The 16,229-nt window shown below is 40.3% G+C and overlaps 1 protein-coding gene and 1 pseudogene across 1 annotated transcript in view; both read left to right on the top strand.

The window, feature by feature from the left end:
• LOC107589471 (scavenger receptor cysteine-rich type 1 protein M130-like) overlaps positions 1 to 6,195 on the top strand; it is a 19,155-nt gene extending 12,960 nt beyond the window's left edge. The window contains exons 5-6 of the mRNA XM_016277955.1: positions 5,807 to 6,109; positions 6,191 to 6,195. Coding sequence (XP_016133441.1) covers positions 5,807 to 6,109; positions 6,191 to 6,195 — 308 coding nt within the window. The remainder of the gene's footprint in view (positions 1 to 5,806; positions 6,110 to 6,190) is intronic.
• Positions 6,196 to 6,376: 181 nt separating this feature from the next.
• On the top strand, positions 6,377 to 16,229 carry LOC107589387 (deleted in malignant brain tumors 1 protein-like; annotated as a pseudogene).

Here is a 16,229-nt window from a genome sequence, read left to right as displayed (position 1 = left end):
AAACACGAAACTCTCAACGGAAAATAAAATAAACTAAAGTAAAGAAATAGATGTAAAGTTTGATGAGACCAGGTGGCGTTTCTCCTCATGGTTTTGGAGGAGATGGCATGTAAGCCAGAGCACGCTCAAAAGCTAAAGAAGCATGATTAAAAAGAAAACACGGCTCAAAAAGGCAAGAAGGAAGAGAGAGAAAGAGTATGCGGACATGTTCTGTGAATGTATGAAGACCAGAGGTTAAGAGGTCTCTCATAAGGAATTTGTCTGTTCTTTGTCTCCTAAGTGGGGGAAATCAATTCCAAAGAGCTTGTGAGAGCTATCACTGGATACCATGTGATGGTCATGCCGTGCATATCTTTTGACCATTAATCCTAATTACTTGCCCCAAAATTGACAATCTCCTTGGAATTGTCAATAAGTGTTCTTTTGTTTAAATGCTGTGAGCTACTCAAAGCTGCTGGTTGGTTCAGGCTCGTGGAGCCAGGATCTGATTTATGACATCCTGTGTCTTGGGCCTCTTGTGGAATTTTGGGCTCCTCATGTTTCAACCATGTTTTGACCAAATCTTAGATTGTCTGATTCGGTCTGATACCCTACAATTATTTTGAACTGGTTCTTTTTGGAGAACTAGTTGAACCAGTTCACCAAAATGGACTGAACCATCTGAAACAGTGCAGGGCTCGAGCAGCACAGATCTACAAGTTACTCAATCAAAACTCACTTTTGCACTTGCCTGACAGTCACTCTGACTCAAAATGAGCCAAAATACCAGAGGTGGAAAGAGTACGAAAATATTCTACTCAAGTAAAAGTACCATTACAAATACCAGTCTAAAAATCTACTCAAGTAAAGGTAAAAAGTAGCTAGTTTAAAATTTACTCTGAGTAAAAATTACTTGGTTACATTTAAACAGTGGGAGGGAGGCCAAAATGGGATAGGCCAAGGGTGTCAAACTCAGTTCCTGGAGGGCCACAGCCCTGCACAGCTTAGATATAACCATAATTAAACATCTGATCCAGCCAATCTAATCATTTAGGCTTATTTGAAAACTACATGGTATGTGTGTTGGAGCAGGGTTGAAACTAAACTCTGCAGGGCTGCGGCCCTCCAGGAACTGAGTTTGACGCCCCTGGGATAGGCCTATAAATCTCAAACTAGTTGTTTTTAATTAAAGGAATCAGTTATTCAGAAGAATAAGACATTTGGGCTGTTACCAGGCAAATTAAATAAGTATCAACAAAATTTATCTTTGCAATGCAGAGGAAACACAGAAGCTTCAACTGAAGTGGCATTTAGATGTATTTACATACTGTTTAATGCAGGACATGAATGCATTTAATCTGAAGTTACAAATGCAGAAATAACGTTTTGATATATAAGACATAAAGTGTTGAATACTCAAGATAGTTTAAATGTGAAATTAAAACCGCCAGCAGGTGGCAGCAAGTCACTGTTAATAAGTGAGTCGTTCCAATTGAACCGAATCATTCAAACGGTTGATTCATTCAGGAACTAAATAGTGGTGGGCAGAGCGAGGCTTCATGAAACACTGAAACAGTCGAAGCAAATGTGCCGAGGCTTCGAAACAATTCGACACCCGTCTCTACTGTGAGACCTAGTGCTCATTTTCAAGTATTGGTCTGAAACAACATTGACAGCGAATCAGTTAAGCGAATTGACGAATTATAACGTATATGTTGTGCTTAGCAAAGAGTGGTTAGTGTGCACGACTGTCATATTCAAAACCTGTCACTTTAAGTTCGAATCTGGGGTGAACCATAAGTATAATTATAAAAAATATTTGAAAGTTGTGGTTTTATTGTTCTGTTCTTGTAATGTGTTGTAACATCTCTCTGACAACTGAATGAACTCTTTGTGAATATGTTGTTTTGGTCATGAAAAAATTAACATTAATAAAATACATCAAGCTACAACGCCTGGCATTTTTTACATATTATTCTGCTGCATTAACTCCACTTTTATACTTTGCGGGAATTAGGTTAAGACAGAAGTGCGATTGTGTGGTTTGTTCCTGACTCTGTAGATCAAAAGCAGATTAGGGTCTCAAAACACTTGTGAAATGCACCGATGCTTTGAATCGCTCTCGGTTACTCACGTAACCTCGGTTCCCTGAGATGAGGGAATGAGACATTGCTATGGGAATTACCCTTTCCTCCAAATACTACTGAAGCCTTATTGAATCATGCCAGTGAAACTGGCTAATGGCGTTCAAGCGCGTGAAATATGAGGGACTCCCACTCTATATAAAGCAGCGCTTGTACGTCATCTATTCAGAATCTTGATTGAAGCAACTTGGCATTCTAAGATCCTGAGCTAGGTGACACGGCAATAAGAGCAATGTCTCGTTCCCTCATCTCAGGGAACCGAGGTTATGTGAGTAACCGAGAGCGATCCCTTTCGATTCAGTCACTCTACATTGCTATGGGAACGTATAAAATCCCGCCGTGTCACAGCGATGGAGCCTGGCTCGACTAAGTATGTCAAGTTTCACATATGGAACCGTAATGAGAGTGCTCCAGTGCTCTGGTGCTCAAATAAGCAGAGTATGATGGTGATCATGTCCTAAAAGACGTGATGAACAATATCATAACAATGTGATAAGCTGATAGGGACAGCATTGAATTAGTGGTACGTCAACACAGGGGTGTATACGACCTAGTCGAAACCACTGAGGCAAGCAGCTCAGATCATTACTGAGGCTGAGTAGGCGCATGCGCTGCTCGCACTCACAGCACATGTGAGGCAAGCGATGACACATCTAGGTTATAAAACCTCATGAAAGTGCTGGGGGATGACCAGCCTGCCGCCATGCAAATGTCCTGAATAGATATGCCATTTGCCCAGGCCCACGAGGACGCGAGTCCACGGGTTGAGTGGGCCCGAACCCCTATAGGACATTTCACACCCTTAGAGCCATGATAAGCCAAAGCAAAAGTGTGACAGCCTTTGCTTGGACACAGGCAGGCCTTTTGTGCGCTCTCCAAAGCATACAAATAGCTGGTCCGAGAGCCTGAACTGTCTAGAGCGCTCAATATAAATGTGCACCGCACGTACAGGGCACAGCAAATGTGTATTAAGCGACTCCGGCCCGGCCAGTGTTTCGGGACGGAAAGCAGATAGTGTTATGACCTGCGCTTTAAATGGAGTCGAAAGCACTTTAGGCACATAACCCTTCCTAGGCTTTAAGTTGAGTCTGCAATCACCTGGCCCGAACTCAATACACGAGTCGTCAACTGACAGCGCCTGCAGATCCCCAACTCGCTTAACAGAGGCCAGTGCGAGCAGGAGTGCTGTCTTGAGAGAGAGCACACGCAAGCTCGCTGATTGTATGGGCTCGAACTGCCTTTTTTTTTGGCTCTTGAAGGAAGGCAAGAATTATTAGTATTGGGTAGTTGAATGGGTCTTCGCCCCGCGACCCGCACCAATTTGTGAAAACTCAACAATTTTTGTGTGCGTAAAGATGTCTAGTGGAAGGAGCCCTAGCCTCAGAGATAGTGTTCAACACGCGCTGAGGAAGTTATAGGCAAGCTCAATCGAGCAGTCAGACATGAAGGCTCCATGACTCTGGATTTGGATGCTATATCGTTAACTGTGCTTGAGAGAGGAGGTCTCTCTTCAGTTGGGTAGTCCACAGGGGGGCTTCCAGCATCTCCCAGCAAGCAATTTTGCGTTTAAAAGACGTCTGTTAGACGTCTACATATAGCCTAGACGTCTAGGCTAAAACGAGGCTAAATTTGGTCTTCCCGCGCACTGCGCTGAGGAGGAGCGGGAACACGCAGGAGGGTTCGCGCCGGTGCGCTTTGTTAGGAAATGGCTAATAGACTTCGACTGTTTCTGCGCTTCAATGAAGCGCTCCGTGAACTCTACTGCTGCTCCGAAGAGACCTGAGGGATTCACGGGAGCGCCCAGAAGGGCCGTTTTTTTCCAAGTCCTTTAAGGGGCCATTCACATATCGCGTTTTTTGTGCGCTCAAGTACGTTATTTCAAATTTTTCCAGGCGCGTCCGCGCCGCATCGAGATTTTCAGAATGCCACAAGCGCACCGCGGGTCATGTGACAAGAACCAACCAATCAGCTTCATCCTTTCCCGTAACAACATTGAAAGTTCAGCCAAGATGAAGGAACAGCTGATCATAGCTGTACAGGGATAGCCATTTTTAAATAAATTTAGTAGCAGAGCTACTGCAAACGATTTTTAGTGCTGCAAATCCATTTATCCTTTGCTGAAACTTCCGAGTCTTCATGGAGAGCGCAGGTCATGGTTGCTTAGCAACGACAGACGCCTCCGGAGTGCAAGCGCCCAAACGCTTTGGAGAAAAAGCAGAAAGCGGCGCGCCTAGCGTTTCCCACGCGTTTTTAGGCGCGACATGTGAATGGCCCCTAACTCGGTCAGAGTAAGCCACAGGTGATGATCTAACACCACAAGATTCCCCATGTTGTGGCCGATCGTTCGAGCTGTCACCTTCGTCGCTCTGAGGGCCAGATCTGTGGTGTGTCGGAGCTCTTTTAACACTTTAGGGTCCGGCCCATCCTCATCCAGAGACTTGAACAGCTTGGCCTGATACACCTGGAGTATCGCCATCACGTACAGTGCTGAAGCTGCTTGACCCGTCGCGGAGAAAGCCTTGCCGGTGAAGTTTGCAGTGGCGCGGCAAGGTTTAGAGGGGAGAGACGCGTTTCTCGCTCTCCAGTTCACCGCGGCTGAAGGACAGCGACGGCTTCTTCCATGGGAGGGAGTTTAAGATACCCCACTTGGTCAGTGCCGTCCACAGAAGACAGGAGGAAGGATCCCGGGTTGTGCACTCGACTGGTGAGCGGCGCGTTCCAGGGACCGGGCCTCCACGGGGTGTCCTTTCGGCCGTGATCCGACTGGAGGTACCACTCATCCAGATGGCTTCTGGCCGGCTCGGCAGGAGGCGCCGGCTATCTCAGTCAGTGCTCCAGTTCCTCCAACAGTCACTGAACTGAGGAAACACTTCCGACTCAGTCCGAAGACCGATGAGCACTTGAATGAAGGAGTGAAATGTAAGTTGTTATGGTTTCTCTTTGTTATGTAAAAAGGTAAGCTAATAAAAACAAGTTTATTCACTTTATATGCTTTAGACATGCAAAAATTCCTTGTCTCACATCATTATTGGGTGCTTTAACAATATAATTGCATATATGTTACGTCACTGCATGATTACGCAAACAAACTAGTGAACTGAATCAGTTAATTGAAACGAACTGTCCGAAAGAACCAGTTCACAGAAAAGAACCGTATTTTCCTGTTGCCTGAGACTCTGGATTACAGGCAATATTGTAAATAAAGTTCAGTTTCTTGCACAGACCGATAATTTTGCTTCATAAGACCTCGATATATTGTCAGGAGCTATGGGTATTAGTTTAGAATTCCTTGATATGCTTTTTTATGCTCAAAGACGGGCAGCCACTAATTTGCATTTTATGAATCACCAAGAACCACGTTTTTTTCAGCTAAAAATCTTCTTTACTGTTCAACTGAAAAAAAAAACACATGTACACCTTGGATGGCCTGAGGGTGAGTAAATTAACAGCAAATTTTAATTTTTGGGTGAACTATCCCTTTAAGAAAAAAAAGACATGACATGAAATCTTTCACATGAGAGTGTGGCTAGTCATGTGTTAATGACCGGCCACATATTTACTATGTCAACATAACAAATATCTTTTATTTCAAAGGATCATAGAAATTATGATTTCTCACAATATGTGATTTTGTCCCCAAGAAGTCAGTATTGATTTCCTTAACTGAAATGTTGTTCTTTCAGATGCCCGCCTGGTTGGAGGTTCTCGTTGTTCTGGGAGGTTAGAGATACTTCATGATCAGACGTGGATGTCAGTCTGTGCCGCTGCCTTTGACCAGCAGGATGCAGAGGTTGTGTGTAGAGAGCTGGACTGTGGGGCTCCTGTACAGGTGCTGGGAGCAGTTGCTTTTAGCAAAGGAGACACTCAGATGTGGACTCAAGAGATTCAGTGCAGAGGAAATGAATCTCAGATTCACCTCTGTCCAACATCACCATCACATGAAAACAGTTGTTCTCATAACAGTCATGTTGGACTGGCATGTGCAGGTGTGATCTTTTTTATTATTATTTTTTATTATTTATTTATTTTAATAAAATGAAATCAAATGTAATATTCCCTAAACCTAGACTAAACATCACATAGTTTTTTTTCTTTTTGTGTTATACTTTTTTCTCATTTTTTACCTTTGTCCTTTTGGTTTTTTTGATGCCCTTTCAATTTATTAAATAGGCAATTTTAGAGTGAGGTTGGTTGGTGGTCACAGTCGCTGTGCTGGTAGACTGGAGGTTCTTTATAGAGGTCAGTGGGGAACAATGTGTGATCTTGGTTGGGATATGGCTGATGCTGCAGTGGTGTGTAGAGAACTGGACTGTGGAGAACCTGTAGATGCTCTGGGTGGTGCACACTTTGGACAAGGATCAGGACCAATCTGGACACATCCCAAGTTATGTACTGGATCAGAACTTACACTGAAGATTTGTGCATCGGTAGAATGGGGGTTTCATGACTGTGATCATACTAAGGATGCAGGAGTCATCTGCTCAGGTATCTTCCCCAAACTTTTTTTTTATTTTCTTATTTCACTTACATTGCATTGAAGAAAGTGCCCGGATGTTCTTTAATTAAACATTCTCTTTTGTTAAAAAAATTATGAAATTCATATGAATTTGAATTATGGGTGTGCGATATGCATTGTTTTTAAAACTATTATTTACACCAGGCATTTTCAAACCTGTCCTGAAGGACCCCCAGCCCTGCATATTTTGTATGTCTCCCTCATCTAACACACCTGATTCCACTCATCAACTTGTTAGAGACTGCAAGAACTAAATTGGGTGTGTCTCATAAGGGAGACATACAAAATGTGCAGGGCAGGGTGTCCTCCAGAACAGGTTTGAAAACCACTGGAGTGCAACTGGTCAAAAGAATACGATTTTGTAATGTTTTAGAAAGTCTTATGCTAATAAGGCTGCATTTATCTGCTGAAAAATACAGTAAAAACAGTAATATTGTGAAATAGTATTACAATTTAAAATAACTGTTTTACATTTTCATATATTTTAAAGGGGTCATATGATGCTGCTAAAAAGAACATTATTTTGTGTATTTGGTGTAAAGAAATGAGTTTATGCGGTTTAAAGTTCAAAAAACACATTATTTTCCACATACTGTACATTATTGTTTCTCCTCTTGATTTTTACAAAGCTCATCGGTCTGAAAAGCGAGGTGTGCTCTGATTGGCCAGCTATCCAGTGCGTTGTGATTGGCTGAATACCTCAAGCGTGTGACAGAAATGTTACGCCCCTCATCATACTGTGATGCCGTGTCCCGGCCGGAGCGATGAGACAAAAACAATAAAAACCCATTACAAACGAGGCATTTGTTGCATCCAGTGGGGACATAATTACAGATTATAATGATTTATACTGTCTTTTTACGCATTGCGTTGCATCGCGGCATTAAACATAAAACCATGTCTGCATTTGTGATCGGAGAAATTACAAACAAGCGCTACTCTACACTGCTCAAAACTCGCGTTTGAATCATCAGTGGCAAATCCTTTAAATGAAAACATACTTACAGACTGTGAGTCAGAACAGCTGGCATTGTAGTCTACTCTTCCAGGATCAGGAAACAGTCCTCCATAAAATGTGCTGCACACAAATGTATTTTTGGGTTGAACTGTTCTGGAACAGTGTTGTAAATACAACTTAACCACTGATTTCTAGTCGTGTCCTCTTTTGGAAGACCAAACCAAGTAGTTTCACTTTCACAACGAAACACACGGCGGCCTAGAGTGAGCGGAAGCGGGCGGGCTTGAGAACGACGCATCTTTGCAACTTTACAGATCTTCTTTATGCACCAAGAGCTTGTAACACTCCAAAGAGAAAGGAAAAATTTAAATCGCATCATATGACCCCTTTAGAATGTTTTATTTTTCTATGATGGCAAAGCTGAATTTTCAAGTCATTACTGAATTTTCAAGTCATTACTCTAGTCTTCAGTGTCACATGAATATCAATGTTGAAAACAGCTGTGCTGCTTAATATTTTGTGCAAATCATGATACAGGACTATTTAAATGTTTTGAGTAAGAAAGATTTAAAAACAAAGGAAATGTATATTTTTATTCAGCAAGGAAGCAATAAAATTGATCAAATGTGACTAATGTCATTTATAATGTTTTTAAGGTTTTATATTTCAAATACATGCTGTTCTTTTAAACTTTTTATTCATAAAAATGTCTTGAAATATTTATAACATATTTGTATGATATATGTACACAATATCACTTGATTAGGAGTGTTTATAAGAATTTTATATAAAAGATGACATTTAATAAGGTTAGAAAAATTGCACTTATAAAAACAAAAAATACCCCTGGAAATCAATTTAAAATGAGCTAGTACAAGAACATGCTTATACTGTAAGTACAATATAAGACTTTTACAAACACATTTTTGAAGGATGCATATTAGTGTCTACTTATCATTATCAACAAAATCCCATCCAGTATTGCACATCTAAAGTTTGGATTGACAGTGAGTAAATTATGACATTTTTGGGTTTTTTTGTTTACTTATGTATTTTTATTGTATTTATTTATTTATTTTGGTGTACTAATCCTTTAAATTAACTCATAAATAATTTAATTATTTTACGCTAATTGCTTTACTTAATAATAAATGGTGCTTTGTGGCTGACCAATAATGACAAGGTTTACAAATTGAGATAAAGTTTATGAAAACATTGTCACATTTGTTTTTAAAATGTCTTTCTCATATTACTTCAGATGTCAAGCTTGCTGGAAACACCAGTTGCTCTGGGAGGTTAGAGATCCTTCATAATCAGACGTGGATGTCAGTGTGTGATGCTGCCTTTGACCAGCAGGATGCAGAGGTTGTGTGTAGAGAGCTGGACTGTGGGGCTCCTGTACAGATGCTGGGAGCAGCTGCTTTTGACAAAGGAGACGCTCAGATGTGGACACAAGAGATTCAGTGCAGAGGAAATGAATCTCAGATTCACCTCTGTCCAACATCTCCATTGCACAAACACAATTGTTCTCATGATAATTACCAAAGGCTACTGTGTGCTGGTAAGAATTAAAATAAAATAAAATTTAGAATATTATTTCTGTCATGACAGCTCTCTGAGAGATTGGCATGGTAATAATGTTAATGTATTTGGTCTTGGCGGAATAGATCTGCTATGCTGCAGCTGCGGCAGGGCAAGGACAGACTGCCAATACACCCACAGACAAGCTTCTGTGAGCATGTAGGATATACTGCTGCACATATAACATACATGAAATTACCCCCAACAAAGCAGTAGGGGAAAATAAATAGAGAATTACAAGCCAATATATGCTGCTGAGTGTAAGAAAACAAGCTGCTGCATCAGCAGACATGCTTGTATCCACACACATGGAATGAACGTAAAGGGATGGGGCAGGACCAAACACCCCCCAAACAAGCTGTTCTACTGCCAAGACATACAGTGCTGCTTGAAAGTTTGTGAACCCTTTGCAATTTTCTATATTTCTGCATAAATATGATCCAAAACATCTTCAGATTTTCATCAGAGAACCCAATCAAACAAATCAGACTATTTTTTTGTCATTTATTTATTGAGAAAAATTATCCATTGTTGCATATCTGGTCATTGCAAAAGTATGTGAATCTTTGCTTTCAGTATCTGGTCTGACCCCATTTTGCAGCTATAACTTGTAACTGTTGATCTGTCCTTCACAACATCTTTTAGGAGTTTTAGCCCATTCCTCAGTACAGAAATATTCAACTCTGTGATGTTGGCGGGTTTCCTCCTATGAACTGCTTGCTTCAGCTCATTCCAAAAAATTTAAATTGGATTAAGGTCCACACTTTGATTCGGCCATTCCAAAACATTAACTTTGTCCTCCTTTAACCATTCTTTGGTAAAACGACTTGTATGCTTGGGTCGTTGTTTTGCTGCACAATCCACTTTCTCTTGAGACTCAGTTTCGGACAGATATCCTGACATTTTTCTTTGAAATGTGCTGGTATAATTCATGTTTTCATCGATGGAAAGTCGTCCTGGCTCAGATGCAGCAAAACGGGCCCAAACCATGATACTACCACCACCATGTTTCACAGATGGGATAAGGTTCTTATGCTGGAATGCAGAGTGTTCTTTTCTCTAAACATAACGCTTCTCATGTAAAACAAAAAGTTATATTTTGGTCCACAAAACATTTCTCCAATAGTCCTCTGGCTTGTCCACATGATCTTTAGCAAACTGCAGACGGGCAGTAATGTTCTTTTTGGAGATCAGTGGCTTTCTCCTTGCAACTCCTGATGATGGACTCATTAACATTAGCCAGTGTGAGAAAGGCCTTTGGTTACTTAGAAGTTGTCCTGGGGTCATTTGCAACCTTGCAGACTATTACACGTCTTGCTTTTGGAGTGATCTTTGTTGGTTCGACCCGCCTGGGGAGGGTAACAGTGGTCTTGAATTTCTTCCATTTGTACATAATCTGTCTGACTGTGGAATTGTGGAGTCCAAACTCTTTAGAGATGGTTTTGTAACCTTTTCCAGCCTGATGAGCAACAGTAACTCTTTTTCTGAGGTCCTCAGAGATCTCCTTTGTGCGAAAATCTGATGATGTTTTGGGTCATATTTATGCAGAAGTATTGAAAATTGTGAAGGGTTCACAAACTTTCAAGCAGCACTGTATGTACTAATGCCACTCCAAAGAGACACAAGAAATGCATGTTTAACTATCTGTTTGTGACTGGGCTACCACACCAAATGACTTAACTCCAGTCAGAACGTGCACTGTGTTAACAAACAGATGTGTGTTGCAAGCTGATACAGATAACAGAAAACCACAGCAACCACCTGTGGCCAGACATCATAATTTTAAGTCATTTGATAATTGTCATTGACATAACCCTTTATCCTCTTATTTGTATAGTGAAGCCATTAGGAGCAATAAATAAAAGACAGGAGCGTGACTTTGACAATGTGCCCAGCCTGTGCCATCTAGAGTTTCATGACATAACTTTGCATTTAAATAAACTTCATGTCTCTCTCTCCATTTTAATATCACTTAGATAAAAAGAGTGTGAGGTTAGTTGGTGGTAACAGTCGCTGTGCTGGTAGAGTGGAGGTTCTTCATAGAGGTCAGTGGGGAACAGTGTGTGAGAAGTCCTGGGATTTGGCTGATGCTGCAGTGGTGTGTAGAGAGCTGGACTGTGGAGAACCTGTAGATGCTCTGGGTGCTGCTCACTTTGGACAAGGATCAGGACCAATCTGGATGAGTGGTGTATTATGTGCTGGCTCAGAGTCTGCTCTAAAGAACTGTGGGTCCGCAGGATGGAGCATACATAGCTGTAATCACAATCTTGATGCTAGTGTCATTTGTTCAGGTAAATCATTTAACTTGTTGCTCACTGATTTATTATGGCGACTTAAATAATGATTGTGTTTTGTGTGGAAAAATATATGTATAAATATTATACATAATATTATAATATATAATTTTTTTTATTGTTGTGTTATTTAACTATCATTCATTTTATTTACTTTCAACCAGCATTTGTTTTTGTGTACTGTAATTCATATCATATAAACAGGTCACATACCTTCTCGACTTGTTAATGGATCTCACCTGTGCTCTGGGAGGTTAGCGATATTTCATGATCAGACGTGGATGTCAGTGTGTGATGCTGCCTTTGACCAGCAGGATGCAGAGGTTGTGTGTAGAGAGCTGGACTGTGGGGCTCCTGTACAGATGCTGGGAGCAGCTGCTTTTGGCAAAGGAGACACTCAGAGGTGGACACAAGAGATTCAGTGCCGAGGAAATGAATCTCAGATTTCATTCTGTTCAATATCATCATCACACCAACACAACTGCACCAGTGACAACATTGTGGGAGTGATCTGTTCTGGTTAAGTATCAATATTCAGTTTCTTTTCATTTGTCCTTAATGAAGTATGATTTCTTCTGTGTCAGCTGGATTACCTTGTTTCTAACTCCTCTGTTCTTTGCTCAGGTTACACTGATCTCAGACTGGTACTAAATGGTTCAGACTTTTGTTCTGGAAGAGTGGAGCTTCAGTTCCTCAATGAGTGGGGCACAGTGTGTGATGCATGCTGGGATATGAGAGCTGCCAGTGTCCTCTGTAGACAGCTGAATTGTGGGATTGCTGTGTCTGTTGTGGGATCAGACAGGTTTGGAGAGGGAAGTGGTGAAATCTGGGCTGATGTGTTTGATTGTGACGGGAATGAAACAAAACTCTCAGAATGTTCCATCTCTTCATGGAGTCGAGCTGAATGTTCACATAGACAAGATGTTGGAGTTATCTGCTCTGGTAAACTTATAAACATATTACTGAATCAAATTAAATATGTAATACAATTTCAGTAAATTGTAACTGCATTACTTTATTCTACTAATTTAGTAAAACATCTTCTCCTCAGGTTCCTCTCTGGCTCTTCATGATGGTCTGGTGCGGTTTCCATATGGCTGGATGAGGTGGAGTGTGAGGGGAATGAGACGTCCCTGTGGAGCTGCTCTTCTCCAGGCTGGGGAAAACATGACTGTCAACACAAGGAGGATGTAGGAGTCGTGTGCTCAGGTACATATGCTTCTGTATTTTTTTAATTAAATATACAGTATTTTTTTATTTATCCTTTATTTTACCAGGATAGTCCCACTGAGATATAAAATGTCTTCTTTTAACAAAGACATACATCACAAATATCACATGAATAAAATTGTATCCAACAATTATAGGGCCACAGGTCAAAAATTAATTAAAACAAGCACGTTTCCTTCAAGTTGGCACCCATTATAAAGTGCAATGAAGCATGGTATACACAGTCCAACCTTTTTTGTGAGGATAAAGTTGCATGCGCATAAATCATGTCAGCGTAATCCAGCACTGAAAGGAAAGAGCTTTGCACAATTCACTTTCTGGCTTCAAAAAAAAAAAAAAAAAAAAGGAATCCTAATTTTGGTCTGAGTTGTTTAAAAAGATTTTCAATATGTATGTTTACGAATTTTAACAACAGATTCATGTGTCTATAATGTTCAAATTTTTCAATTTTGGAATTTTAAAATGTGCACTTTTTTATTTTCATGCAGAGTTTAAAGAGATCAGGTTAACTGAGGGCTGTGAAGGGAATGTGGAGGTTTTCTACAATGGATCCTGGGGAAATGTATGTTACAACCAGATGGACAGAGACACAGCGAGTCTGATCTGTCAAGAGCTGAACTGTGGAAGATCTGGTGGTTTGTCTTATTCTACAGCAAGAGTGGAATCAGCTCCTAACTGGCTAGATAAAGTAACATGTCGACCACATGATTCATATCTGTGGCAGTGTCCATCTTCACCCTGGGGACAGAATGACTGTGGTAAAGATGAAGTGGCCAAAATCATTTGTTCGGGTAAAACTGATGCATTTTCGTCACTAAACAATACAAGAGTAATCCTTTAAAAAAACATATTTGCTTTGGGAAGATACATTGAATACATGTAATATTTAATTAACTTGTGATTACAGAACAGGAGAGTCATGAGTCTCCTCAAAGCTATCTGACATGCTCCACATCTCCCCACCAGAGACAGTGTTCAGGTATGTTTATTTAATGGAAACAAACATAAAAAAATATCCTGTAGGCGATGTGAGGTAATGGTGTTCTAATATGAGGCACCAGCTGGATTTCATCTTGGGATACTCGAGTGAAAAATAAATATACTAAAATGTATTTGAAATACATTTATTTCATGCTAAGTATACTACAAATACATTTACATATTTATTTACTTAATAAAAATACCCTGCAATTGTACTTTTATTATACTAAACTGGTATACTTAAATTTTGCCAACGACCTAATTTTGTACTTAATGCACTTTAATTGTGCGGAAGTAGTGCTGAAGTAAAATTAAAGATATACTAAAGTATATTTGATTGTGCTAAAGTGGAACTACTTTAAGTTTACTTCAGGTACACTTTAAATATCTTGCTTTTAAAGACTGATATTATTCAAAGATCATACAATCCTCATCAATAGTGACATTAGTGACAAGAAATGCGCATTGTGCACAAGTGATACTCCAAATAAAGTTTAATTATAATTTTTATATCAGTAAGTCACGAACGATATGTCAGTAAATGTTAATAGATTTTAACTTAGTAACTACTTAGGATAAAATAAATGTATTTTAAATATATTATTTTTTTACTAGGGTATTTACGTGATCACACACATGCAGTACTCCGGTGCAGATGCTGCTGTTCTGACTGTGCTCTGCTGGCAGTTAATGTGTCTTCTTTTTTGTGATGTGTGTGTTTTAGATCATCTTCCTCTCAGACTGAGTGGAGGGGAGGGCCGGTGCTCTGGGAGGCTGGAGGTGTATCATAACACTGTGTGGGGCTCAGTCTGTGATGATCAGTGGGACATCAGCGATGCTCAGGTGGTCTGCAGGCAGCTGGGTTGTGGAGCAGCACTGAGGGCTGATGGGAATTCAGTCTTTGGTGCTGGTGAAGGTGTTGTGTGGCTGAACAGAGTCGAGTGCAGAGGGAATGAGGTTCACCTGTGGGACTGTCCTCTCTCCCTGAATAACCACACTGACTGCTCTCGCAAAGAGCACGCTGGACTCACCTGTGCAGGTCACAGCAAACACTGAGGAATATTATTCATTTTTAGATCATTTTATGTATTCATAATTTTGAATGTGTTTGTGTCTGTTTTGCCAGATGTGTCAGTGTCCACTACTCCTGCCACAACATCACCAGCTTTTCCTCCAGATTCTCCTCCAGTGCGCTCAACATCAGTCACTCCTCCACAAACTCCTGCAGCAGTGTCTCTCTCCGTCCCCCCAGTGCTTGTGATTGTACTGGGAGTTGTGCTCTTACTGCTCTTAGTGCCACTGCTTATACTGATTCAGCAGAACAGAGTGATGAGGAGAGGTAGGAGAGATCCAGAGACTGTCATATTGTGTCTTATTAAGTGTGTGATCAGTCATGTGTTGTGAACTGACAGCAGGTTTGTCTGTCTACACTCACAGCTCTCTCTAAGAGGAGACACAGGACAACGACTGAGGCTGTTTATGAGGAGATTCAGCTCAGACCTACTAATAGACACGGTCTCTTCACTCAGAGGGGTGAGTAAGGGTCATAGATTTGTAGAGATCAATACGATAATCAATTGATTGAGAGGAATGAGTGAATTAAATCACATTGATTCATTAGTGGGAACTTGTGTGTTGTTAGAAATGGAAAGGAAGTTGGGGGTTTTGACTGATTTGCTGATTGTGAACATGTCTGATGGTTCTAATCCTCCATAACAGGCAGTCTCCTTTCAACAGAAAAGCATTCTGGGTATGAAGATGCTGATGAGCTTCTTTCAGGTTAGAGAGCTCAAGTATAGCACTGTTATCTGCTATGTACATAGAGATGCAGATGTATGTTAAATTAATTTAAACATTAACCTTCCAAGTGGTAAATATGAAATGATATACACATACATATCTTTTTAAAGCAAAATCTGCACTAGGAGTCACACCGGACTACTATAATGACGTCACCACCACTAAAGGCCCAACTGGTCAGTGACTTTAACTGATCACAGGATTTAGTTCCCCAAAAGTGAAAATTCTGTCATTTACTCAAGTTCTTCAAAACCTGTATGAATTTCTTTCTTCTGCTGAACACAAAATAAGATATTTTGAAGAATGTTGATAACCAAGCAGTTTTTTGTCCCATTGGAATCCATAGTATGGAAATTCAGCAGAAGAAAGACATTTTATTTTTGGATGAACTATCTCTTTAATTAAATAACATACTGGACCTGTGAATAATAAAATTAGTTTCTGTTTATTATATCATTGCTTTTAACACATTTAGAAGAGCAGCAAGTCATACCCGAGAATTATGATGATGTAATCACTGCTGGATTGAGACATCATGCAACAGGTTTATTTCTTAAATTTTCTTGTGCAGGTTTTAACACTATTTACATTATATGCATTTTAATTATACACATGGATGGTTTAAAAAATTGTACATCAACGGATGCATTTTATTTTTTGTTATAGATGACTTACCAGTAAAGTATGATGATGTTGTCATTGTTCAACAGTTCTCCAATGATAAAACAGGTGCGAGTTTCAAATAG

This window comes from Sinocyclocheilus grahami, unplaced genomic scaffold (genome assembly GCF_001515645.1).
Source record: "Sinocyclocheilus grahami isolate Dianchi unplaced genomic scaffold, SAMN03320097.WGS_v1.1 scaffold1.1, whole genome shotgun sequence".
Taxonomy (NCBI): domain Eukaryota; kingdom Metazoa; phylum Chordata; class Actinopteri; order Cypriniformes; family Cyprinidae; genus Sinocyclocheilus; species Sinocyclocheilus grahami.
The sequence above is the reverse complement of the archived record's forward strand: the minus strand, read 5'-3'. Positions and strand labels throughout refer to the sequence as shown.